The sequence below is a fragment of the Bombyx mandarina genome, chromosome 17, assembly GCF_030267445.1.
Source record: "Bombyx mandarina strain Sakado chromosome 17, ASM3026744v2".
Taxonomy (NCBI): domain Eukaryota; kingdom Metazoa; phylum Arthropoda; class Insecta; order Lepidoptera; family Bombycidae; genus Bombyx; species Bombyx mandarina.
This window is the reverse complement of record NC_143223.1, coordinates 5,109,508-5,134,823: the sequence shown is the minus strand read 5'-3', so window position 1 is coordinate 5,134,823 and position 25,316 is coordinate 5,109,508. Positions and strand designations below refer to the sequence as shown.

Genomic DNA, 25,316 nt, shown 5'->3' with positions numbered 1-25,316 from the left:
TTTTCCTTAAATATAGGCGTGACTTTACGTTTTTTATATTTTAATGGATTTCAATTTCTAGACGATTTTGATTGATTTTTCTTGTCTACCTATTGTTTAAAAGCTCAAGGGGTTATACTGGCTTCACCGAACGTGGAGGTAAGCTCACGGCGCTCACCCCGGGACACTTTGTTAACATCTGCCTTAGCAAGAGCAGTGCTTCGAATCTACCACCGGCTCGAAATCGCAACCCACTGTCCTCCTGTCTGTCATTCTCTTCTCCCTTTTTTTCTGTTTTCTCCATGGAGTTAATAAGTTCTCTCACTCACATCTTAACGCTCCGTTCCACACTCTTTTAATACGTTCCGTTCTTAGTAATCCTACATTAATAAACTTTATTTAATTACATTTCTTAATATCATTTTTCATTAAAAAAAGAATATATAAAAAATAAAAGAGTACGTTATATGCTACGATACCTTTGCCTTTTCAGTTTGAAAAGTAAAACTACTACTGAAAATAATAATTGACATCTGAAATCTGTCACTGTCAAGTCTTCTGTTCTATCCTCTGAATCAAAGTGGTTCGTGTTTTTCTAAGCATGTTAAAAATTCGTTAAATATCAATAAAATCATTTAGCAAAATAAATATTTTAAAATAGAGTGAGCTATACGTTGTGTATGTATTTACAGTAACGACTTTATTTTCCTTTACAGGATTGAAAACGCATCAAAATGGCAAAGTCAAAGAATCATACAAATCATAACCAAAGTAAGTAAACAAAACTAAAAAACCATCCGAGTCTGACACTCGCATAATTGATAATTTGTAACTTATTTTCTTAAATGGAAATGTTTGTTTCATACAAACATACTACATCTATAAACTGCTAAAACAAACGTATTTTTCGACAGACCGCAAAGCTCACAGAAATGGTATCAAAAAGCCAAGGAAGACCAGACACGAATCCACCCTTGGCGTAAGTGGTATTATAAACAAAACCTAATATTTTAGATAATTTAATTCACCTAGAAATTAGCTTAGAAAGGACAATGCCCATTTGTGCCCCAGAAACGCCCAGTTAAAGTATTTTACGAAATTGCTCTAATGCATAAAAATTAGAAATAAGTTGTTAATTTTAAATCATATGAAGCACTGGATAAAAAAAAAAATAAGACTTCTTATTCAATTCATGCTTTATCTATTACGGTCTGGTTGACACTATACAATGGAGACAGACTAGATATTTCCAAATAACTGACATGTTTATTTGATAGCATACAGATAAGTATTTAAAAGAACACTGATCTGGCTTAGCTTATGTGATGATCATGAAGTTCCTAGTGAAAAACTAATAGCAATGTTGTCTGTAAGCAATAAAATTTATAAAAAACCAGTAGGAAGTTGTCATGTTTAATGTCCAATATCTTTTGAACCTGTGCTTTAAATGACATTAAATCTAGATATCATATAAATACTGTTAAAAAGCTATCATATGGCATAGAGCTGCAATTTGGGGATTGCAGGGCATTGTTGACTTTCAGTTCCATACTAATATGGGAATTGTCCTTTGATCTTTATAATATGCGCCCTACTTTTGTAATCTTGTGTGCAGAAATGAAATAATTTGAATACTTCATAATAGCATTAACATTAGTAGTAACTAGTAGCAAAAAAGTAAATAACTTTGTGCTTAACATGGTGTACCTTATTTATCTAGTATTTATATATTTTTCCAAATGTTTTAATACATTATTCAGACACAAACAAAATGAAACCAGCAAAAATGTCTTAGTGTAAAATATGTGTGCTATTGTGACTTTATCGTGTTGCTTAAAAATGTTTGAGGAAATGGAAAGGTGGATGAAGGAAATGAGGATACAAATGCTTTGAAATCAAATTTTTGTTTGCATGTAGAAGTAATGAAGATGAATACACTTATAAATTAATAATTCTATAAGCTCTGATTGTCAGCGAGCAATATTTGTAGTTTTGATTTGTAAGTTCATAGCCCACCTGGTTCTGTGTGCTTCTAAGTATCAGAATGTGAATGTTGTATTATGGAATTGAGATTCCTTGTAACCATACTTGTCGAACTCGTTGAAGAGTTTGATGTGTAATCTAACCTAAACATCAGCCCGTTGAGTTTCTCAGTGGATCGCGATTACAACCTGATTGTAGATTTATTAGTGGACCAGCTACTCTTGAGTTGTTAGGTCTCCCTTGGAGGCGTTAGGTAGCAAATCCCACCCCTGTTGGCTGAGCCACCAGTAAGCCCTCAATCATAAACAAAAAAACGGAGGCTAATACTCATGTCTCAAGATGGATGGAGGAGTTTACCTTGTTGATGTGTTCTGCTAACCACTTAACTTCAGATAAGCCATTAGCTTATTCACCCATTGAGGACATCAATAAAATTAAAAAACCTATCCATCATAATATTATTTAAAAAAACCCAATTTTTTTTGTAATTCCAGATGGATCCAAAATTTTTAAGGAATCAAAGGTTTTGCAAGAAGGGTAACCTGAAGCCAGCCAAGCAACTCGCGAGGGCGGCTGAGAGAAAAGCTACCCGAGAAGCAAAGGCCAAGAAATGAACATTAGTTGTAAGCAAATAAACGCATAAAAACTATAGATTTTTTTTACTTTGCCTAAATTGTTGTCACTGAAACGATACTGCTGGCTCTTGGATTCTACTTCCTATTAAAGTAATCCTATATATGGTTCTGCACTAAGCTTGCCAGAAAGGCAACTAAGTCATTATTTCTGTAGTCTTTTAAGTTTGTTTAAAAAGAAAGGAATATGTACATTACAAATATTTTTTTATTTTTATTTTTGTTCCATCAGTTTATAAATATTATATACGTAAAAATGCACGAATATGTCTCTGAAATGTGTCCTGTCTTAAACCACTTCCTGCTGAGGGCTGTCTTTGATAAATATTTACTGCACTGCATGATTAGGGGGGCACCTACAATACAGGTTTGCCGAATCAAATTCCAAACAATGGAATGGAAAATGGAATTATTAGGATTACCTCTAATATATATATTTTTTTTATTTGTATGTTAGTGGATGAGTTCACCGTCCATCTGACCACCATAAACATCAACAATGAAAATGCCGTCACCTACCTTGAGTTCCTAGGTCTCAGTTTTTACAGTGCAATTTGAATGCAATTTTTTGTATGGAAGGGAACGAGTGGTTACTTGTCAACTCAACGAAGAGAACACGCGACGACCTGCCCATTCTTTGTAAAATATAACAGCAGTGCAGAGCAGCACTGGCGATACTCACGCAGCATTCAAGCTCAGCCTCTACTCACCGCATGCTTCGAGCAGCACTGGCACTTGCAAGCTAATCTCAGCACGGACAACGCTAATTAAATGACACGACCTCCAGCTGCCCACTGAGTTTCTCGCCGGATCTTCTCAGTGGGTCGCGTTTCCGATTCGGTGTTACATTCTGTGAAGCAAGATATTTGACAGATGCCTGAATCTCGCTTACGACATTTTCAAGATAAGCTTGCATTTAATATAAAAGTTCCGAACAACAAACAACATTCGGACCGTCGCCGTCGGTCTACCGAGCAATATCACTCGCTCGGTGAAAAATCTTCCCTTTGTTGTATATTTTGTAGTATACTTTGTCTACAGGTTAATTCCCAGCATTATAATCAGGGGTTAAATAATTTTATACAAACTTATTTAATTAAATTTCAATTGCTTTCTTATGGTTTGGTAAAATGAAGATAGTGTACCTCTATAATAATGAGCCATGGCGCATAGAAATTGGTATTGAGAGTTTTGGTAGAGAGAGATAATAAAAAAAAATCAATTCATATCACTTCATTCAATTTGGATTCTGTAATCAATTTTATTTCAGTCAAATCCCTCTTACGTTTCGTATATTACATTTAGTAAAAATATTTTATTTCGAGGGATTTGGCTGTATAGGCAAAGGTTACTTTGCCGATTTCTTAGACAAAAAAAAATAATTAATGACTGTAAATTTGAGTTTAATTTCGTACAAAATTCCGTTTTACTACTTTTAATTCATAGAATTATTTAATTAAGAAGCAATATATTATTATACTGTCCCAACTGTAGTTTAAATTTCCAAAAATACAAGTTTGCATTCTGGGTGACTCAAAAATGAATGAAAATTTATCAGAAATAAAGGGAAGTTCTGACTTTTCCAAACTTGATTGCGTCTCCTTTTTGAATCTACTCAACAAATACGTAAAAGTCAAGCTCTTAAAAAATTCCGAATTTGAAGGGTTTATACGGTGTATAGATCCGATATCTCATAGGTAAATTTTAAATCAATGTACTATTCAATGTACTATTATTCCCTACTTTTCCAATTCACGTAATTCCTTTTTTTATACAATTGCCTTTTTGCTACACAAATCCTGTTTAATATCTATACAATAATTTCAATACTTACTTACGATCAATACTTAGTTATTGTAAGTTAGGAAATTCTTCGAAGTAGTTCTTGCAAGAACTAATTAATGACCTTTAATAGCTGATTGTAAGATTGTATTTATATTTTTACAATTCAATGCTATTTATTGTTTGGTTATCGATTGTTATAGAGGGATAAAACAAGTAAATATAAAAATAATTAAAATTATCATAATTTTGTTACAGCTTAATTCTTTCCATAGCGAATCACAGCACATATCACACCGTCGTTGTACCTGGCCATGCAATAATAGATGTTACAGAAACACATACAGATTTGATACCACCTATTCAGACACCTGCTAGTTACGTTGAAGACATTAGTGTGGATAGAAAATCTAATCTAATATCTTGGCTGAAAAAGAATTTGTTGCCAGTTACAGAAGTGAATGACAATATTGTATTTGGAAATGTGACAATAATTCCTCCTTATAGTATTAATGATATATGTACGGATAATACTATTGTGGCAATGCAAATGCGAAAACTAATTCGACAAATGCCATCATTTTAAAATCTTACAAGTAATGCAATACAATGAACAGTTTTGAATCTAAAACACTCTAACTCGAAAGATAATTCATATTTTTAAATACTAGAAATTATGATTAGTGAGGACCATCCTAGCATCATAAAATGTAATTTAATATATTTTTGTTTAAATGGTTAAAACTATAATGGCTATTAAGAAATTATGTTTTTTTGTCTTCATTGCTTTTTTTCTAAATAAACACTGCCAATGTCTTGGTATTGAAGATAGTTCAAATGTAAAATTAGTATAATGCATACTGCTGGAATAAATTAAGGCATAAAAATCTAACTAAATCTTCTATTTTGATTTAGGTCTTCCAATAAATTCTTCCAAAATATTCAATACAAATATTATTGAAGGGAGTAAGTAGTAATTAATGGTTCTTAACATGTACCTATTCACCCTCAATGAAATCATTAGTGATTTGAAACGGTGTCTCTTAGTGATATAATGTCAAGATTTTAGAACAGCATGTTTTAAGTATGGTTTTTGAAAATATTTGGTCTTTTTTTGGTAAACCAAGTTGAGAACTTATGAATATTAGGATAATTTCACCAACTTCATTATCTTATCTTCAAAGAACTGCAAAGGGTTTTTGAAAAAAATACTAAGAAAATAAAGAATCATAAAAAAATGCCCATTTATGTTTCTTTTCAAACAATGTAGGTATCTGGCGTATCTGCTAAGTTGACAAAACAACAACAATAAAATCAGCGTGAATTATACCTCTATGCCCACAAGACTATAAACTTTTAATTTAATCTGCCGATCCGATTGTATTTTCTAAATATGTAATCATAAAAAAACGGTGCGTGTGCAACTTGATGCCCGTGAAAGAAGTAAAACTTCTTTTGTGGTTTTATTCATTTTTCATCTTTAAATAAAAATTATCTTGTAATAGGGAATGGCTGTGTATAAGAGAAACGACCTAGCTCACTAAGACTTACTCCTTTCCCTTTCTCCACGTAGAATTCATAGAAATAACAAATTGAATGCTGCTATCCACCTTGAGACGTGAGGTCGAAGTCTATTGTATTTTCTAATTGCTCATAACCTCAACCATTAAGCTATACCATACAACCAGTGAACTGTAGTTCAAAAGGCAGATGATCAATAAATTGAGTAATTTCAAACCGTTTATCTTGTGAAATTTCTGAATTATAATAAGGTTTTGTGGAGATTAAGAGGATGCTTTTTGAATGTGGAAGGATATATAGGAAGAGGCAGACCTAAAAAGAAATGGATGGATTGCGTGAAAGACGATATGGGTAAGAGGGGAGTGAGCGAAGAAATTGTACCTATATGATAGAAGAGTATGGAAGGAGAAAACATGTTGCGCCGACCCCAGGTAACTGGGAGAAGGGCAGGATAATGATGATGAGAGGATGCTTTTTCTGTTTGATTAGTGTTTAATTTGGTCCTTTTCTGTAGTTTGGTATCCTGATAATTAAATATAAAATGACTACTCACTCAGTATTCATATATCTCAGGGCCGTACTAAGTATGAATTTTGAAGGGCTTTATTTAGTATACATAAAAGTGGTTAAAGAAGATAAATCAGCGACAGTGGATTTTTAAATCTTAATTTTATTTAATTTTATTAAATTAATTTATTTAATTAAAATTTCATAATGTAATCAGATAGGTACCTAATATGTATTATTATGTTTAGGTATGTAGGTATTTTCACAAAAAAGTTGTCATATTTTACTCTGAAATTATGTTTATATTTTACGAGAACCGTACATACACAATACAAAATAATACTTTAAATTGTGCTTGTCATTTTTAGTTTAATCTTTAATAATTCTAATACCCACTGTCGTGGCGGTTATACTTACGTCTAATTATGTAGAATCATTTAATTGAATTTAAAATTCTATAAAAATGAAATTTTGTTGGTTAGTATTAATGTTCATATTTCTAATTAATTATGAAAATTATCTTGCTTATGGTAAGACAATTTTGAGGCTTATTGTAAAGTTAGATAGCTTTGCATTATAAAGATTCGTAATTTTCCAAAAATGATAAAAGACTAGGTATCAGGTAAACGTATTAAAGGACATAAGTACCTAGATATTATGTCAATTTAGATTCCATTTTCACGTCAATCTCCCTCTCGTCTACACTCATCATAATTCTTGCAACTATGTACCTATGTATGTACATGTGTATACGTACTGTATAAGTACAAGAACGAGAATTGTGATAGTAGCAGTTTGTTCATTTTACACTCGAACATTTTATTGTTACATGACGGAAACTTCACATGTCACCGTGATGTAATTCTCAAGACGGTTTTATTGTGGAAATTGGTGATAAGACACCTTTATTCGCATAGTCAGTCGCATTAAAAATATTGTTTTGGCATTTCAGTTACATTTTAATTACAATCAGTGAAATGGCCGAATCCACAAAGAGAAAAGTGCAATATTTAGCGGGAATTTGTGGTATGTATGTAATGTCAATTTAGCGGGAATTCAAATTGCTTATGTTACAAGTTTAAATGTTTTAATTTTGAACTTCAGCCTCATTAACATTTATGTTTACTGGAGCAACATTAGCGTGGCCTTCGCCAGCGATTCCAAAGTTAACAAGCGGCGAAGCGGGCGTAAAAATTACTGACGTAAGTCGCCACCTAAATTTTTTAAATGAATAGGTAGTAGCACTGTGGAAATTATTTTGAATGTATGTTGATTATTATTAGCCAACCTCTAGGATACCGTGATTACATTTTTCAACTGATAATAAGCAAAACTTAAGTTTTATTTTTTGAGCAAGTGACGAGTAAAATAAGTTTTTTTATCTAATATACACATTTAATAAAATGATAAATGATTTAAATTTATACCGTAATAAATTTTATATCATAGGTTGTTTGATTTAAATGTAATATAGTGAATTGGATTTTTAGGAACAGATATCATGGGTGGTGTCGCTTCATGGGCTGGGTGCGTTGTTAGGTTCTTATGGCGGTCAATTATTGAACGAACGTGTTGGACGTCGCAAAACCATTTTTGTTTCGTCTGCCCCAGGAATATTAGGTGCGGTACGTCAGAACTTAAAAATATTTATTCGGATAATTCGTTAGAGCGCAATGCAACCGTTCGTTACTATCTAGTGTAGAATTAAAGCTTGTTTTATTTAATAGACGAGCATACCTATTTGGATTAAAAAATAAAATAGACAAAATTTATTGGTCTGTTCTTTTTTTAAGTTAATTGTAATAACATATGTCATTTTTTTTATTTTAATTTTAATAGGAACTACCATTAAAGGGATTTCAAGATTTAATTACTTTTTCAGATTATGATATTTTTTAGTAAAATGCCTGTTGTGATGTACCTTGCACGTTTTCTCATGGGGGCGTCGACGGGCGTAATTGCCGTGGTAACTATAAAATGTTGAAAGAATCCGGTATTTAATGTAAAATTTATAAAATATATGATAAAATAACAGTATTAGTTTTTCAGGTGACAATGATATATGTAACAGAAATAGCCGATAAGGAGATTCGGGGCGCATTAGGTATGATAATTCAAGTTATGAACAACTTCGGATGTCTTATCATATATAGCGTCGGGCCGTTCGTTTCGTATACTTTCCTGAATTCGATACTAATTACGATACCTATAATATACGTATTAGCGTGTTTGTGGATACCGGAATCTCCGTATTATCACTTAAAAGACGGGAGAATAGCTGCAGCAAGAAAGGAGTTTAGAGTTTTAAAAGGATCTAAAAACGAAAAGGTATTGTTATGGGCTGTGTGTTAAAATGACAGTGATTTTTTTTCGTGCTAGAATATTGTGAGAATACAAAACGCTTTAAGAGCTGTGTGTGTAAAGTAAACATTTTGGGCGCAGGGCCGTATTTAGGATACAGAGCGGGATTCGATTGAGATTCGCGCGTAAAGTTAAACAAATAGTACAAGTCTGCTTATTTCTGCGACAAATTATAATTGCGTTCCTTATTTGTATGTCGTTAGGTGATACACATCCTCTCCGTTAAGTAAATGCATACATAACACACATTCGTATACCATTTACACGATAAAGGGACGTCAGATCCTCCAATTTGTATGAAAATTTATAAACTTGCGTAAATGATTAGCGGTAATAGTATCGTGAGTTCGCACCGATAATTATCTATTAATGCACGTTATTCCAATGCAGTCAGGTTTCGACCTTATATCTCAGGGTATTGGGAGTGTATATGGGATCGAATGCAAAGAATAAGTTTAATTAAATTTTATTAAGCACTAGCTGACCCAGCAGACTTCGTAGTGCCTCAATCGATAAATAAAAGACCTAAACTTTTATATAGAATAAACTTAAAACAAACAAAAGGAATCCGTCCGACGGGGGACACGTCAAAGGGAAAACAAAATTGTCATTTTTATTTAATTCCGAGAATTTTCATATTTTTATACCTTTTAAACGTTCTCTGGACTTCCACAAATAATTCAAGACCAAAATTAGCCAAATCGGTCAAGCCGTTTTCATGTTATGTCGTGACAACGGAAAACGGGTTTCATTTTTATATATATAGATTTATTGGATTGATTACGATAATAAAAACAGTATCTTTGATTGCTAGATTTTAAACATCAATACCACAGGCTTAGGCAGTGGTGGTTTTACTCATTTTCCGGTAAGCTATTCAAATTAGGTTGTCCTTTTTTTGTCGTGCTGAGATGCAAAACTCTGGTTCTCTACTACCATCTACTAAATTATGCTGTCTCTACCGATCTCTACGATGCCTCACTTCTTTAAATGTATCTAACTGATGAAACATAATAAAAGTTGAATTAATTTGTATAGACCCAGTAACATTTATAAGGATATCATCATTTTTAATATAAACTTCTTTTAACATAGACTTTTTTCATAAACTTTAAGATTAAAAAGAAATGGGCCCTTGCTTCCCTAGCCCTATTCAGCCTGGTTGTAAATCCGCTAATTGAAATTATTTCCTAATGTCTGCTGCTCAGGCAGCCTATATAATAATACATATATTTCAAAACTTAATCTTGACTTTAGATAAAATTGTTAGTTAATTAATTTAATCGATTCGCACGTGCATTACCGTAACCTTTTCTTTTTAATTTCAATATACAGATGAATATTTGTTACAGTTTTATACAAGCAATTCAAATTTTAAATTTTAGTTTAAGCTTCATATTTTTACAGTGGATCGATGAGCAGTTTAACGTCATACGAATACACGTGCAGGAAAATATGGAGAGCAAAAGCTCTGTGAAGGAATTGCTAACCAATACTAAATACAGGAAAGCCATTTATATTGTTTTGGGTAGGTAATCTATACATCTATACATGTAAATAAAATTAGAGTGTCTGTTTGTAACATTGAAATAACCGCTTTTTACTACGTGCATATGAATATATATACGGTACATACACCAAAATAACATTTTTTGAAATTTTTGTCTGTCAGTCTGTCTGTTTGTTCCGGCTAATCTCTGGAACGGCTGGATCGATTTTGACGAGAGTTTCACTGATAGATAGCTGATGATCTTAAGAGTAACATAAGCTACTTTTTTTAGACTGGCTTCGCCCCGCGGCGTCACCCGCGGTTATTTTCGTACCGCGCGCAACATACCGGGCTTCGCCTATCAATAATAATATTTAATGTTTCCAAAGCGAAGCGAGGGCGGGTCGCTAGTAAATAATATTGTATAACTTAATTAATAGATCAGAAGTCCTCGTGGCCTAAAGGATAAGTGGCTCGATGTATTCGTATTGAGCGATGCTATTATGACTGTGTTCAAATCCCGTAGTAATCAGGTAGCAATTTTGCTATACTACTACTATAACCTCATTTTTCAACGTAAGTTTTTATTTTTACCTTGTCTATGCCTTTATCTATGAGCTCTGGACTTTAAATTGAAAGTCCCGTATAGCAGGTCATAAACGTAACATAATTTTATACTGAATGCGATACTTCCACCTTAGATAGCAGTCTGTATATAAATATGTAATTATAACTTTGAGGACGAATTCAATATTGACTTTCCTGCATCGGTTATCTATTATTTGTGCAACAGATCTCTGTAATTAATTTATTGTTGATACTGCAATTCTAATTACTTCGGTTACCTTCAAAACGGCTTATACATTAAATTTGCTCAAGTGAACGAGTTCAAATTTTCTGTTTTTCAAACTGTACTTAGCAACAGTGTGTTTATAAATAAGAAAATTAAGATTTCCCCTATCGATAATCGCTTGATTAATACTCGACAGCTTTTAGGGTATTATAAAACGTATTTTTGTACTAATACATTCAGTAAAATTTCAGGCTTGAAGATCCTCCAATATATGACCGGTATTCTCGTTATACAATCGTATCTTGAAGCGATATTTACACAGAGCAGTTCTATATCCGGTCCACTTGCGAGCATTGTCTATGGATTTGTGCAAATCCTCGCATGTAGGTGGTATTAAAAAAATAAAAAATAAAATAAAATAATAGGCAATGTAATATTTATTATTTTGTATCTTTCCAGGTATTGGCGCTACGTTTCTGACTAGGTGGATCGGACGCAGGATTCTCATGTTCGTTTCTTGCCTTGGCGTGTCACTGTCAATGACATTAGTCGGATTGTATTTCTATCTAAAGGATGTTGTGAAAGTGCAGCCGGAAACATTGGCTTCTTTGTTTCCGGTGCCTCTAATTGGCATCATAGGGTTTAATATATTATACGCGAACGGCTTAGGGAACTTACCGTACGTGATGCAAGTAGAATTGTTTCCTGTAAACGTGAAGGCTGTCGCGTCCAGTCTCGCGACGATGTTAGCTTGCGTCTTCAGTTTTGTCGTGACGAAATTCTATCAGGTCGTCAAAGATTCGTTCGGTCACTATTCCGTGTTTTGGTCGTTCGCTTTTGTTGGTTACGCGGGTTTGTTGTTTGTTTATTTTTGTGTGCCAGAAACGAAAGATAAAACCCTGGAAGAGGTACAGGATAATATGGAGAAACGCTCGCCTGAAGAACGGGCTTTGAGACAACGGAACATTGATGAATGCGATCACCGTGAAGAAGCTAAATAGTTGTTTGTGATTGGTGTAGATGTAAATATTTTTTTCGGGACGTATGCAATGTTTTTATGCTTAATGCAATTTTATATTCAAAAAATGTTAGTTAAGAAGACATGTCTTTCATATATAATATATAACAAAAAAAACCTTGGCAACGGAACCCCAAAAATAAGTCATTATTGACGTTTTTATGAAAATTTACGATCGTTGCTCAAAATTAAAGACATGTCCTTCCTCAAAGGAGGCTTGTGGAGAGTATTTAACGGTAGGCAACGGCTTGGTTCTGCCCTTGGCATTGCTGAATGCCATGGGCGACGGTAACCATAATAACATAATAGGTATGGCGATGAAGAATGACGTCATTATACAATGTAGCGTTCTTACTAAGAAGGAACAAACTGCAGCGCTTTAACTATTTCTTAAGAATAATTATTTTATTTCTTGTTTATCAACTATGTAGATAGTTATTAAATCAACGAGCAAGCACGCTATTTGTGCATCGATCAAACGAAAAACAAAAATCCTCAAAAGAGCGTTAATTGGTTTAGAAAAATAGTCAAGCAAAACACGTCTTCATAGTCATACACTTAAGAGTAAAAAGTTTGTAAATGTTCAATAATTTTGTTTCGAATGATCTTCAGTTAGTATTAGTTAATCGCTCCATTTTTTTAAAGAGCGGTTGGTATATACCTACGTCGTGTATATTTACAAGCCAAAGAGTAATTGTTATACTATTTGCTTTGCGAAACTGAGCCTTCGAGTGTCTTTACCTGAGTGCCTTTTTACTTTGAGTTTTCTTTATTAATTGGGTGTTTTACACTCTCAGAAGAGTGTTACAACGAATGTTCCAACCTCGCGATTCTCGTACATCGAATGTCATCTTATGACTAAAAGTCACAAAGGAAGTGGTCTTTTTAAATTCAGCGTCAGCCAACTTCGAGTATCATATAGACCACATACTGATACATTGTGTATATTTCTATTCAATATATACGTATGTACACGTGCCAATAAATATTGATTTTTCGTGTTTTTTTTTTTTTATTTCGTTTTGATTTACCGATTAAATTTTACTTGTGTATTCTCATTTTTAATTTGATCTATTTATTGATAGTTTTTGATGGGAGAAAAGCATTAAGACCCATTTATAATAGCAAGTCGATCAACACGCATGAACGATTTGAATTAAGGAATGAATATAAATAAAACACCAATAGTGACTGTAATATTGTATTCTGAATTATAATATCGAAAAAAAATTTACGATTACATTACGAAATTGTAGAAAATCCCGCACCTACATACATATGTACTTATTTAAAAAGACCTTAATGACATCACAGGACATCATTTAAAGCTGTGTTTATGTTATTAAATGAATTTATTGAATATAAAAATCACATGAGAGCCAGAATTGCTTAATTATATAAACAATAGCTTACAGTATCAAGAGACCGGCGACTTTTTTTTTATTGATTACATGGGTGGACGTGTTCACAGCCCACCTGGTGTTAAGTGGTTACTCGAGCCCGTAGACATTCACAACGTAAATGCGCCGCCCACCTTGAGATAAATTCTAAGGTCTCAAGTATAGTCAGGACTTTAAATAAATCGATCGTTTTTCGTTACTGGGTATCGGAAGTTCGACAATAATTGAATATGCAATTTCGAAAAGGGCACATGTCGTCTATTTTGTTAAATACGTTTTTTCATATACATGTAGTTTTGAGGCTTACCTACACCCATTTTATAATAACTAGAGGTCCCGCAGTAGTCGAAATTCGACTATAAAAATATTAACAAAGACAAACAATATTTAATCTATTCTCAATTTGACAACAGACGTCAAGAACAAAAGTTTGACAATAAATAGTATGCATGCGTGTGTGCGTCAAATACATGGTATGTAGTGTGTGTAATGTTTTCTTTATTGATTTAATGTATCTTTTATGCATTATTTAAAAAAAAAATAGCATTGTGCACTTCTTCTCTATATTCTCTATAAGTGTGGAAAATTTCATACTCCTCCGTCCGCGCAATTTTCGTAAAAAGGGATACAAAGTTTTTGCTTCACGTATTAATATATAGATTCCAGTAATTTTCAATTGCTAATTAACACTAAAATATATCTCAAAAGTTAATATTTTAAATTTTACACTGCTTTAGAAAATGATCAGTTTTTTTTTCATTTCCTGAACGTTTTACATTTTCAGAGATGTGCCCTTTTCGAAATTGCATATTCAATTATACTGTTAGGCTCTCTGGCTCTCTGGATGCTAAGTGTAGAGTTCTAGACCCGCTTGTTGTTTCCGTAGGAGTAGAGCGGCGCGAAGGGCGTGTCGGCTTGCTCGTCGCCGCTCTCCTCGGACGCGTCCGACTCGAACGTGTTGTCCGGGATGTCGTACAGGCGGATCAGGGGCTTGTTCGGGTCTTTCATGATCAAGTATTTACCTGAAATAGGTGATTTAATTAATAATTGAATTATAATTTGCGTAATTAGTAGGACCTCTTGTGAGTCCACACGGGTAGGTACCAGCACCCTGCCTATTTCTGCCGTGAAGCAGTAATGCGTTTCGGTTTGAAGGGTGGGGCAACCGTTGTAGCTTTTTTTTTTAACGCTGGGGAATCCATTTACGGATACCCGGTTGAGGGGGGTAACACACCGACTACACGAAACTTACGGTACCGCGGTGCGCGCCGAAAGTCTCGCCTTAGCCGGTACGTTGTAACTACACTGAGACCTTAGAACTTATATCTCAAGGCGGGTGGCGCATTTAAGTCATAGATGTCTATGAGCTCCAATAACCACTTAACACCAGGTGGGCTGTGAACCCATCTAAGCAATAAAAAAAACAAGAATAATGAGGCGTACCGTCCTTCTGCTTCATGCATATGTCGATGATGCACCGCAGGATGCCCCAGGCGTTGTCCATGGACAGGTTGATCTGGGCGGCGAACTCGTGCGGCTTGAACTGCTGCGTGCCGAGGATGACGTGGCGCGAGTTGTCTCGCACCTGCGCGCGGGACACGTAACCGAACTTGATCTGGTCCGAGCCCGCCAGTAACGCCTGCACAGACAACAAATATTAAGTCGTTAAATAAGATTGATTTGTAAGTCGTCGTGGCCTAAAGGATAAGACGTCTGGTGCATTCGTATCTTGCGATGCAACGGTGTTCGCATCCCGCAGACGGGTACCGATTTTTCTAATGAAATACGTAATTGACAAATGCTCACGATTGACTCCCACAGTGAAGGAATAACATCGTGTAATAAAAATCAAACCCGCAAAATTATAATTTGCGTAATTACTGGTGGTAGGACTTCTTGTGAGTCCGCGCGGGTAGGTACTACCACCCCGCCTATTTATGACGTGAAGCACTAATGCGTTTCGGTTTGAAGGGTGGGGTAGCCGTTGTAACTACACTGAGACTAAAGGTGTGTGGTGCATTTACGTTGGAGAAGTCTATAGGCTCCAGTAACCACTTAACACCAGGTGGACTGTGAGCTCGTCCACACATTTAAGCAATAAAAAAAAAACATAATGAAAAGAAAGATACTTAATCACCCATTTTGAATTTATCTTAATGTAATGTTATTTTGTATCTTTTATTTGCAAGTATTGGACAAAAATAAGATTTTAATGTAACCATGTGTTTTGCGCGTTTAGACTATGTTAACTACCGATCCTTTTTAACACTAAACATACCATAAGGGGTCAAATGACCCATTTTGAAGTTTTGCAGCGAAAGTGCACGTATCATCTTATTGCTTTTGCACATTTGACTTCATGATTTTTATTTTACCAATTAATCTACACTTATTATACTATTTTTTTTTGTTTTGTATTGTTTATTTTGAGTAATACTTGTCGTATACCGTTATCTACCCGCTATGGTACAAATAGGTAACGGTAAGCGTTGGTTGATTATTAGTGTTAAACCGTTAACGAACAAGAAGCATGTACACCATATTGTCTTTTTGCATTAAAAGTGTACAATTTCCAAAAATATTCGAAATTGAGTTAATATGCGGAATCATTTGGTATAACCAGTATTTTTCTCATAAATACTGTCAAAAGAGCGTAGTTTAATTTTAGTTTTCTTTTTTTTGGTTTACCTATATTTTGACTACTATTAACAAAATTAATACATAATTTTTAATTACTTTAAAAGACATAATGTAACTGATAAAAAAAAAAAGTTGCAAAGATGGAAATATCACATGTTAAACCTTTAAAACACTCTCCCGTAAAATTAGTAAGTTTTGAGATTATACAGTTTTGATGCGAGAAGACGAATTATGAAGTCGCGGATCTGACCTGCACTGTCCACTTGGCGAGCTTGCAGGAGTTGTTCCGCAGCTCGTTGGCGAGCACGGCGCCGCGCTGCGTGTCCAGCTTCTGTCGCCACTCGACGCCGTTGGCGAGCTTCGAGTCCCACTCGTTGAGCGCCTTGATGGTCAGGAACTGCGTCTCGCCCTGGGGGCCCTGCATTACCGCGTCGTGCTCGCAGCGTGCTATCAAAACCTGTAAATTCATTTATTATATATAAATAAATAAGAGAAATATTTTTATTCAACACTAGCTGACCCGGCAGACTTTGTATTGCCTCCATCGATAAATAAAATACCTAAACTTTTGTATAAAATAAACTTAAAACAAACAAAAGGAATCCGTCCGACAGGGGACACATCAAAGGAAAAACAAAATTGTTATTTTTATTTAATTCCGAGCATTTTCATATTTATCTACTTTTTAAACCTTCTCTGGACTTCCACAAATAATTCAAGACCAAAATTATCCAAATCGCATCAGCCGTTCTCGAGTTTTAGCGAGACTAACGAAAAGCAATTCATTTTTATTTATATAGATTTTATATATCGTCGTTGTCAAATCAAAATCTGCCTATGTCATGTGCAAAAACTCTATTTTGAATTAACGAGTAAAAACATTTTCGTATAAAATTTTATATGAACGTGAATTTTTAAGAAAGATATCAAATGAAACCTACAGATAAATATTAAAGCTATAGACACATAACAGATTTTTTTATACGGTAGATACAATTACAAAACCATCTTAAAGCCAATATGGACATATGGCATACAGCTTTGGGGAACTGCCAGCAATAGCAATGTCGAGATCCTTGAAAGGTTTCAAAATAAAACTTTCAGAACAATGCTAAGAATACCGCATTACATAAGTAACAAGATCATACAAAAGGAGCTAAATATTCCCACAGTGAAAGAGGAAATAGTAGCTTACAGCAAAAAATACCAAGCCAGGTTATCGACACACGTCAATAAATTGGCGTCGGACCTAGGAGGCACAGGAGCTGTGCAGTTTACTAGATTAAGGAGGCACAGTATACCTACATTACAGAACAGAAATTAAATCGTACAACAAAAGATGAAGATGTCACTGGACAACTGATTCTGTTTATATCACTACTAAGATTAAAATCAGTCAAAGGAATAGCTCATTGTTAACTGAAACAGATCGCTACGAGACATTAAAACAAAAGAGAAAAAAAAAAAAAAAAACGATAGATAGAGCTGTGAACTATACGAAAAAGTCAAAAAGTGCACATAGCAGATTTTGGTTTGACAGCGACGATATTATGTATTACAAAAAGTCATATTGAATACCATATTATTAGAAAAATTGTCAATAGAAAAATACTCAAGGTTTTTTTTTGTTTAAACACTTTGAGAAAAGCGGAATTCCTACTTTGTATGATGATAACACGAGGGTACGTTTATTATAAAATAAAAATAATTTTGATTTCTTTCAATTTTTCACTGGTGGTAGGACCTCTTGTGAGTCCGCACGGGTAGGTACCACCGCCCTGCCTATTTCTGCCGTGAAGCAGTAATGCGTTTCGGTTTGAAGGGTGGGGTAGCCGTTGTAACTATACTGAGACCTTAGAACTTATATCACAAGGTGGGTGGCGCATTTACGTTGTAGATGTCTATGGGCTCCAGTAACCACTTAATACCAGGTGTGCTGTGAGCTCGTACCAACAAAGCAATAAAAAAAAAAAAAATGAATGAGCTTTGATTCTTGTGTTAAGTATAAATAAACAATACAGTGAATTCCTATATTTAGTAAAAATAACTTACAACACCATTGTTAAGGATCCATTTACGATAGCGATAGCCCACTGAGGCAACTTCACCATCTTCCTCTTCAGAGACGAACGGGTTTGGTTCTTGGAACTTGTACTTAGGCTCCGTTGGACCTGATTTCAGCACCTTTTTGTTGGGAAAAATTGATTCTTCAGAAACATTAAGAGTAAAAATAAAACGACAATAAAATACTACACCTATACTTAGCGTTTTGGTAACTTATAGCAGCAGTCAACAACCGTGTTGCTATGCATTGATGTATCGCAATATTTACCAATACATTTTTATCTAGGGCCGAGGTGCACGAGACATTATGAACGGTACGACTATGTTTATTGGATTAATTATATATAATTTAATAAATATAGGTATCTTCTGCCTACCAGCTACCTTCAATTCGTATCTAGTGCATCGCTGAGTAAAAATCCTTGAGTTGCTAACCTATAATCTATAATGATGAGCTTTGATAGTGTTTAAAATGTGTGTGTCCACACTATGGCTTTAATCCTCTAAGCGTGAACCACCGATAGATCGATTCTCTATTAATGGACATAAAGTGCGGACTACTTGCGCAGTTTGATTAGGTATTGACTTGTAAACACTCACAGAGAAAGGTTACCTCTGTGATATATAAGTGGATCTACAAGGCATGGAAGTAATCTATTATGTAGGGACACGTAAGCGCTTGCGCATGCAGTTATTGTATTACACTGCACCAGTTGCCCGGCGCCGGTCTTTATGTAAACACATGTACCATCTTACGGAATAAACGGTGTTTTCATTACTGTGTATTAGTTCTTTATTACTGAAGTCACAATTGGTAACAACATCTACAGTAATGATCCAAAATATTACAATTTTCGTTGTTGTAAGAATGAATGCATCATTTATTAATTGAACTCTAACCAAATTTAATTTTCATGGTACGTCAGAGAAAGTTTCTCATATAGAAACATCATGAAAAAACAGATAGTATATGAGTTATTGCAAATGCAATACGTTTCTTAGACAATAGTCTAATATAATAATGATACTAATCTAATATAATCTCTAATGTTTTGTGCTGATGTAGAACATGTTGGTACCCAAAAAATTAAATTAACACAAAATAATGTATCCAAAAAGTATAATTAACATCACAAAATACCTGTTGACTGAAGTTATGGTTGATAAAGGTGGCTTCCAGTGCCAGGTTTCTTGGAGAATTGATAGAATTTCCATCATCAGCTGGAGGTTCGACAGAGGTCTCATTAACGGTCAACAAGTCGAACTCTGTATTATCACGCTTGTCCAGGAACAATTTGTCACCTTTATAAATGTTATAAATTAGACTACATACTTATTTCAAGATTTTTTTATTTAGCTAAAATAACTAATCTTAATTTCTGATTGTATTTTTGTTTTAAGATTATGAAGAGTAGACTCACCTATTTTCTCGATAACAATGTCCCATGAGTAGTTAGACCGAGTGCAGCACATAATCGTCGCCAGTATAGCATCAGTTGCATAAACAGTACCAGCTGTTTTACTGAGACGACGGATCACAGGATCGTCAGTTGTTGTCACCTAAGCAAAAGTAATAATCTCATTATTATCAGTGTTCAAAATAATTTTATAATATTAGTTCATAGGTACTTCACTTTAAATATTAAGTTTATTTATATAAAATTTCGATATTAAGTATATATTGTTTCATTCATTTTCTTTTGTTGCTTACAAGCTGTGCAACAGATATGTTATGTTATGCCACATCTATTTAATTGCCATATGGATAAGCTAGTGGATTATAGCAAGGCCCTTTATCTCAGTAAAATATGCCATTTTTCAGTTTTGATACTAACTAAATTTTATAGTTTCTTTATTGTAAGTATACAGCTGCTATTAAGATCATAGGAAAATTTGATAGAAAAAAATTTGCAACGAATGTAAAATGTAATAATTTCCTACCGTATGGAAGATACGATCTATACGCTGCAGGGGCTTCTCGTGCTTCACATTAACGCGGTCGTACGCCTTGTCGTAGTACTCTAAAGTACCGCAACTGACAATATCTTCACCTGTAAAATTTCACTTTTATTTCATCAAACAGATCTGTATGTACGTTTACTTTTTATTTTGTGATATTTTATACATTATGTAACTTATATGTAAAATGGACATTTTTTTTAACATTTCTGTTTGTTTGTGATTATGTACTACGTTGTAATCAATAGTTATAAATTAGATAAAAAAAATCTATAGTTGTAAGAATATCACACACACATACCTTCTTTAATACCAGGTAATGATAGTTTGGCAAGACGTGGGAAGTCCATATCTTCAATCGTGACCCATGTTGGCCTTACAGTTACAGATGCATCACGAATCTTCATAGGTGCACCACGTTGACCCCACCTCTTACCAAGCTTGCGTTCACGTGGCTGTTTTTTAAACAATTAAACATATACAACATTTCAATGCATTGCATATACGTTGGTTTAAGATCATCATTTACACCACTGCACTACACTACATTACTGAAGATCTAAAGGACATTCTTTATATTACTAAAAACTTTCAATGTCTTCAGGTAAAATGTTACATTTAATAGGTAGCTAAAGGTTGTGAATAATTTTGGGATACCAAAAAACTTAATTGCAAGGTTTGTATTTATTATGTTTTATTATTTAATCATAAATTTAAGCACATGTGTTGGTTAACAAATCAGTTCATTCTGTATCTGTCTTTATGCAGACCGCACTTAGCAATCCTTTTATTAAAAGAAGAATAAGTACCCTCACTAATACACTACAGTATTATTGCAATTTAATATTGACAAAGATAGCATTGAGGAAATTATTTTATCATGAAGTAAATTTATTTTTGAATATTTTCTACAGTATGAAAAGTAGATAATATTACCATAATAATTGACTGAGGTTATGGCTGATGACGTAATTATTTTTACCTTGTTCAATGTTGTCATACCACCAGGAGTACGTGCACCCCTGGCACCACGACCACGCTGTCCTCGAGCCCGCCCACGCTGATATGACTGGTACGGCTTTTGTACTCGAGTAGTGTCCACCAGGTGAAAGGTGCTTTCATCTTCATCATGGAAGTATGCATAAGACGAACCAGCCCCGAACTGTGATGCATATTTGTCTGGAGAAGTTTTTAGAAGTATTGAGCCGAGATAAATAATGATTTTTCTCATTATAAAATGGGCAGCATATTCATAAGTGCTAAAATATGTAATGTACATATATTTATAATAAATATATTTACTTCGTTTTTATTAATAGTTATAAAGTCAAGTGTTTTATTAACGAGACAAGAAATGTATTATAGTAAAATGCTAATGATTGCTAATTATTTATTAGCTAGATCAAAAAAGCTAAGCCATATTCGTTGATAGATAAAAAAAAGCACTCTAACCTCAAACTATTTATTCTAATATAAATAGTTCTGTATAGTTTTCTTCGTATAACGAAATTAGACTTACTCTGGTACTTCTTGTCTTGCACCATTGTCCAATCACTTATCTTGCCTAATCGATCGCCTTTGCTGAATGGCTGATAGGGCATGTCCCTAAATTGGTCTGGCATCTCGTAAGGTCCCCAGCCGGTTGGATTATCCTGTATTATGGGTGAAATAAATCTCATCGGCCCTTCGGCCGGCAGTACGTGTTCCGACATCGTAGTTCACTATGATAAGTTACAATCTTAAACCACTAACAACTAGGTAGGTACCATGTATTCAGACTCAAATGCCACACGATCACTTTCCGAGAGAATATCTAAAGACTGTCAATTTTATTTTACTCTTTGGACGGGCACAAAGCCACAAACTACAGAGTTACAGAGTGCAATACATGCATCACTTCACTGGTTTTATTTAAGGGATTTTATGACCTGGTAACTAATACTTTTAGGTCAAGTCTTATTTAAATTTTAATTAAAACTTTTTTATATGAAAAGTTGATATTATGAAACGAAATGAAAAAAGTTGATTAACATGAATCATGGCATGAAATGAAATGAAAACGAAAAGAAATGAAATGGAAACGAAACGAAATGAAATGAGATGAGATGATATGGGATGAAATATAATCTCAGTGAAATGGTAGTCATTTACTGAGACTTTTTCAGTGGACTTTTTGGAGGATCCCGAGAAATTACGTTCAGCGGCTTTGTTTCATTTTCCCATATTTGTGCACTTTCACAAATACTAAACAGTTAATAAACTACCGTTATTACACATCTAACCCTAAAGAAACACTAAATAGACAAAATAAAACAAATCACACAACTTTATTTCTCGCGTTCCCGCCAAAAAGTCTCACTTCACTGTAGTAATCACCGAATACAGACGAATAGGCAGGAGTGTTTATTAAATACGATATATTCGGGTATACTCTTTAATTGTCAGTGTGTGGTATCAATTTTTCGTATGAGTTAGTCTATATTCGTTTGCAGTTTTCGCATAAAGTTATTGTCCAACTGACTATTAAACTTTATTCAATGCTGTATATTATTTGGATGGACGAATTTGCCAAGAAATTTAAATTTTCAACAAGTATATCTTGGTTTTTGTTTTTATATTGTGAATAGATACATACATAATAGATAAAAAGTCGGCTTAGCAAGTCGCACAGTATTGATGTTGTAAAATTCAAGCTTACTGATTAAATACGTATATTTAAATGGATTTTTGAATAATCGTACTCGAGGACTATTTATTCTGTTAGTTATTTGGCAAATTGCTTAGCGATGTCATAAACAAGGCATAGCTTCTAATACCATCTCTAATACTAATGTGAGAGTCTGAAATGTTTAAGTCGATTCTCCTATTCGATTCGATCTCGATGGTTTTGTCATTTGACTCTCAGGAGCGTTATCGAGGTCGCGAGTTCAAGATGTTCAAACAATCGAGCAGACAACGAACAAGCATCTCGACTGTTGAGATTTTAATTGTGACAAGTCGTAATCAAACTATGCAGCTGTAAAAATGAAGGTAGCCATAGACAGCCCATTGAATTTCTTACTGGATCATCTCCTAGAAGTAATAGTGTTCTGTGATCATCTCATATCAGTGGGCCGCGATTCCGATGCGGTGGTAGATTCTGTGAAGCACTGCTTTTGCTACGGCTGATGTTAGCAAATTCTCTCAGGTTGAGCCCGTGAGCTCCCTATCCGTTGGAACAAAGCTTAAATATGCCCTTTGGCTATCAGCGAATAGGTAGGGAAAAAATGTGGAGTTGATAGTACGGTAAAGGATTTGCCTCAGTATCGAGCAATTATCATTATAAATGAGTCTGTTACAAGGCTCTATCAACAATTACTTGCTGTAACATAATATCTCGATGGTTGTAACAATGTACAAAAACCGCCTATCAAAGGTGAAGCCACAATAGCTCCTTTAGGTTATTGGTTAGGTAGGCAAAAAAATTTGAATAACGACGTAATTTTTTTTAATTTAGAATAATGTGTTTGTCTTTCTATTTTCTTTTCCACATTCTCTTTCTTCCTTTCTAATATCTTGCCAATTAAATGTAGTAACAATAACTTAAGGTATATAGAATGTAGAACATAAATAAATCATATACTAATAAAGTTTATAAAATAGGTTGAAGCTAAACATAATGAGGGAAGTAGTATGTATAATATGAGTAGCTATTTTTTATTAATGGTACCGCTTCAAATGGCGCGTCGTGCAAATGAGACCACGTTCTCCAGTTAGGGAGTTAGGTACTGGTATCGTTTTATCCCATAAATTACTTTTTTGTCATGACGTTTGCGCTAAATTTGTATAACATAACTTATATTTTAAAAACGAAATAAATATAAATATTGAAATAAAGATTGAAAATAGAAACTGATAATTATTAAGACGCAAAATACTTTCAGTGTCAGGGTCTGGGATGGCCTTTAGTGTTTCGAGAGATCGAGAGATGAAGGAATAATATTTTGTACCTACCTAATTATTACTAGTAGAACTGGTGTAAACCACCATGCGAATTTACCACTACCCTGCAAGATTCTACTGCAAAGCAGACAATAATGCGGAGTTTACATTACGAAATTAGTGTCATGCATGTTGAACTCAGTTTCACGAAAGTAGTTTCGATATATGCGAAAGTAATTTCGTTAAAAAATTAGTGTCGCGAAATCCACAGTATCGCAGTAACCATGGCGCCTTCAGCATCAAAGCTATAATTTGCTATATTCAATGTAGCTAAAGAAATGCTTATATACCTATAAACTTAAAAGAAGACTATCAAGAAAAAAAAAGGTTGGTAGATTCGAGGATGGTCAACAAGAAGGCATTTAGGTGCAATGAAGTTAGTCTCTGAATTAGCAGATGAAGATCCTGAGAGTTATAAAAACTATTTTCGAATGAGTGAAGATAATTTTGATTTTTTACTGTATGTGTTTCGGGACCCTTGTAATTGATATTCATTAATAAGACTTATATTTTTTTCTGTACTCCATCGTTGGTTTGCCATTTTCAACGCTTGAAGCGCGTCCGAACTAACAATACACACGTCCGCACAGCGCATGCCCTTTCGCGACATTAGTTTCACGTCGCGTCTACACTATGAAATTAGTTGCATGACACTAGTTTCACCAAAAAATCGCGGAGGGCACGAAACTAATTTGCATGCATGAAATTAATGCATGCATTACGAAAGTATTAAATTACACGTGAAACTGTTGGTAAAACTAATGTCACGAAATTAATTTCACGCCACTAATTTCGTAATGTAAATTCGGCTTAAGTATTGTATTGTATAGCTAAGAAAAGGAGCAAGATGGTAGTACTAGCCCGTGGATCACATTACACCATACCAACCATACATACCATAGAAAAAGTATTATTTGGTTTATGGTTTATTTATTTATGCCATGGAGTTAATAAGTACCTACAACTTATGCCTTATCAAAAGTAATTAGGCATAAACTTTACTGGTTTGATTCATAATAAGTAGACGATTTATTCCTTCATCGTGTACTTAAGTCGTTCGTGAACACATGTTTGATATATGGATTATAATGTGTGTCTTCTTACAGTTTTGATGTCAGTGGGCAGAATTTAATTTTCGGCATAATCTATCAATAAGAGCAGTTTCGAGATTTCTTACGTTTTTGGCCAAGTCGACTTCAAAACTTAT

The 25,316-nt window shown here is 34.2% G+C and overlaps 4 protein-coding genes and 1 long non-coding RNA gene across 5 annotated transcripts; 3 read left to right on the top strand and 2 right to left on the bottom strand.

Moving 5' to 3' along the window:
• Nucleotides 1-502: 502 nt before the first annotated feature.
• RpL29 (ribosomal protein L29) lies at nucleotides 503-2,611 on the top strand. The gene is made up of 4 exons (XM_028188073.2): nucleotides 503-562; nucleotides 696-750; nucleotides 894-958; nucleotides 2,457-2,611. The coding sequence occupies exons 2-4, from the start codon at nucleotides 714-716 to the stop codon at nucleotides 2,574-2,576; spliced, it is 222 nt and encodes a 73-aa protein (XP_028043874.1). The 5' UTR covers nucleotides 503-562; nucleotides 696-713; the 3' UTR covers nucleotides 2,577-2,611.
• A 693-nt stretch (nucleotides 2,612-3,304) lies between these two features.
• Nucleotides 3,305-7,141, bottom strand: LOC149501110 (uncharacterized). The gene is made up of 2 exons (XR_016324510.1): nucleotides 7,053-7,141; nucleotides 3,305-3,444 (listed from the first exon to the last, which is right to left on the bottom strand). It is a non-coding gene; the product is annotated as an uncharacterized LOC149501110 (long non-coding RNA).
• On the top strand, nucleotides 4,003-5,618 carry LOC114253278 (gem-associated protein 6-like). The gene is made up of 2 exons (XM_028188086.2): nucleotides 4,003-4,291; nucleotides 4,635-5,618. Exons 1-2 carry the CDS (start codon nucleotides 4,134-4,136, stop codon nucleotides 4,960-4,962), a joined length of 486 nt encoding a protein of 161 aa, XP_028043887.2. The 5' UTR covers nucleotides 4,003-4,133; the 3' UTR covers nucleotides 4,963-5,618.
• Nucleotides 7,067-13,065, top strand: LOC114253397 (facilitated trehalose transporter Tret1). The gene is made up of 9 exons (XM_089734392.1): nucleotides 7,067-7,262; nucleotides 7,357-7,430; nucleotides 7,509-7,606; nucleotides 7,895-8,029; nucleotides 8,287-8,370; nucleotides 8,454-8,732; nucleotides 10,173-10,293; nucleotides 11,299-11,430; nucleotides 11,507-13,065. The coding sequence occupies exons 1-9, from the start codon at nucleotides 7,138-7,140 to the stop codon at nucleotides 12,046-12,048; spliced, it is 1,590 nt and encodes a 529-aa protein (XP_089590518.1). The 5' UTR covers nucleotides 7,067-7,137; the 3' UTR covers nucleotides 12,049-13,065.
• Nucleotides 13,066-13,252: 187 nt separating this feature from the next.
• eIF3d1 (eukaryotic translation initiation factor 3 subunit d1) lies at nucleotides 13,253-22,016 on the bottom strand. Its single transcript, XM_028188207.2, has 10 exons — nucleotides 21,648-22,016; nucleotides 21,111-21,307; nucleotides 20,430-20,583; nucleotides 20,111-20,220; nucleotides 19,591-19,729; nucleotides 19,311-19,471; nucleotides 18,158-18,289; nucleotides 16,356-16,562; nucleotides 14,909-15,104; nucleotides 13,253-14,487 (listed from the first exon to the last, which is right to left on the bottom strand). Exons 1-10 carry the CDS (start codon nucleotides 21,838-21,840, stop codon nucleotides 14,327-14,329), a joined length of 1,650 nt encoding a protein of 549 aa, XP_028044008.2. The 5' UTR covers nucleotides 21,841-22,016; the 3' UTR covers nucleotides 13,253-14,326.
• Between the last annotated feature and the right edge of the window lie 3,300 nt (nucleotides 22,017-25,316).

Coding starts and splice junctions, on each gene's coding strand:
- RpL29 (XM_028188073.2), top strand. CDS start 714: ATGGCAAAGTCAAAGAATCATACAAATCATAACCAAA. Junction 751..893: donor TCATACAAATCATAACCAAA/GTAAGTAAACAA, acceptor ATTTTTCGACAG/ACCGCAAAGCTCACAGAAAT. Junction 959..2,456: donor GACACGAATCCACCCTTGGC/GTAAGTGGTATT, acceptor TTGTAATTCCAG/ATGGATCCAAAATTTTTAAG.
- LOC114253397 (XM_089734392.1), top strand. CDS start 7,138: ATGTATGTACATGTGTATACGTACTGTATAAGTACAAGAACGAGAATT. Junction 7,263..7,356: donor ACTTCACATGTCACCGTGAT/GTAATTCTCAAG, acceptor TTGGCATTTCAG/TTACATTTTAATTACAATCA. Junction 8,733..10,172: donor AAGGATCTAAAAACGAAAAG/GTATTGTTATGG, acceptor ATATTTTTACAG/TGGATCGATGAGCAGTTTAA.
- LOC114253278 (XM_028188086.2), top strand. CDS start 4,134: ATGAATGAAAATTTATCAGAAATAAAGGGAAGTTCTGACTTTTCCAAA. Junction 4,292..4,634: donor ATAGATCCGATATCTCATAG/GTAAATTTTAAA, acceptor ATTTTGTTACAG/CTTAATTCTTTCCATAGCGA.
- eIF3d1 (XM_028188207.2), bottom strand. CDS start 21,840: ATGTCGGAACACGTACTGCCGGCCGAAGGGCCGATGAGATTTATTTCA. Junction 15,105..16,355: donor TCGCCAAGTGGACAGTGCAG/GTCAGATCCGCG, acceptor TTGTCTGTGCAG/GCGTTACTGGCGGGCTCGGA. Junction 14,488..14,908: donor ATGCATGAAGCAGAAGGACG/GTACGCCTCATT, acceptor CACCTATTTCAG/GTAAATACTTGATCATGAAA.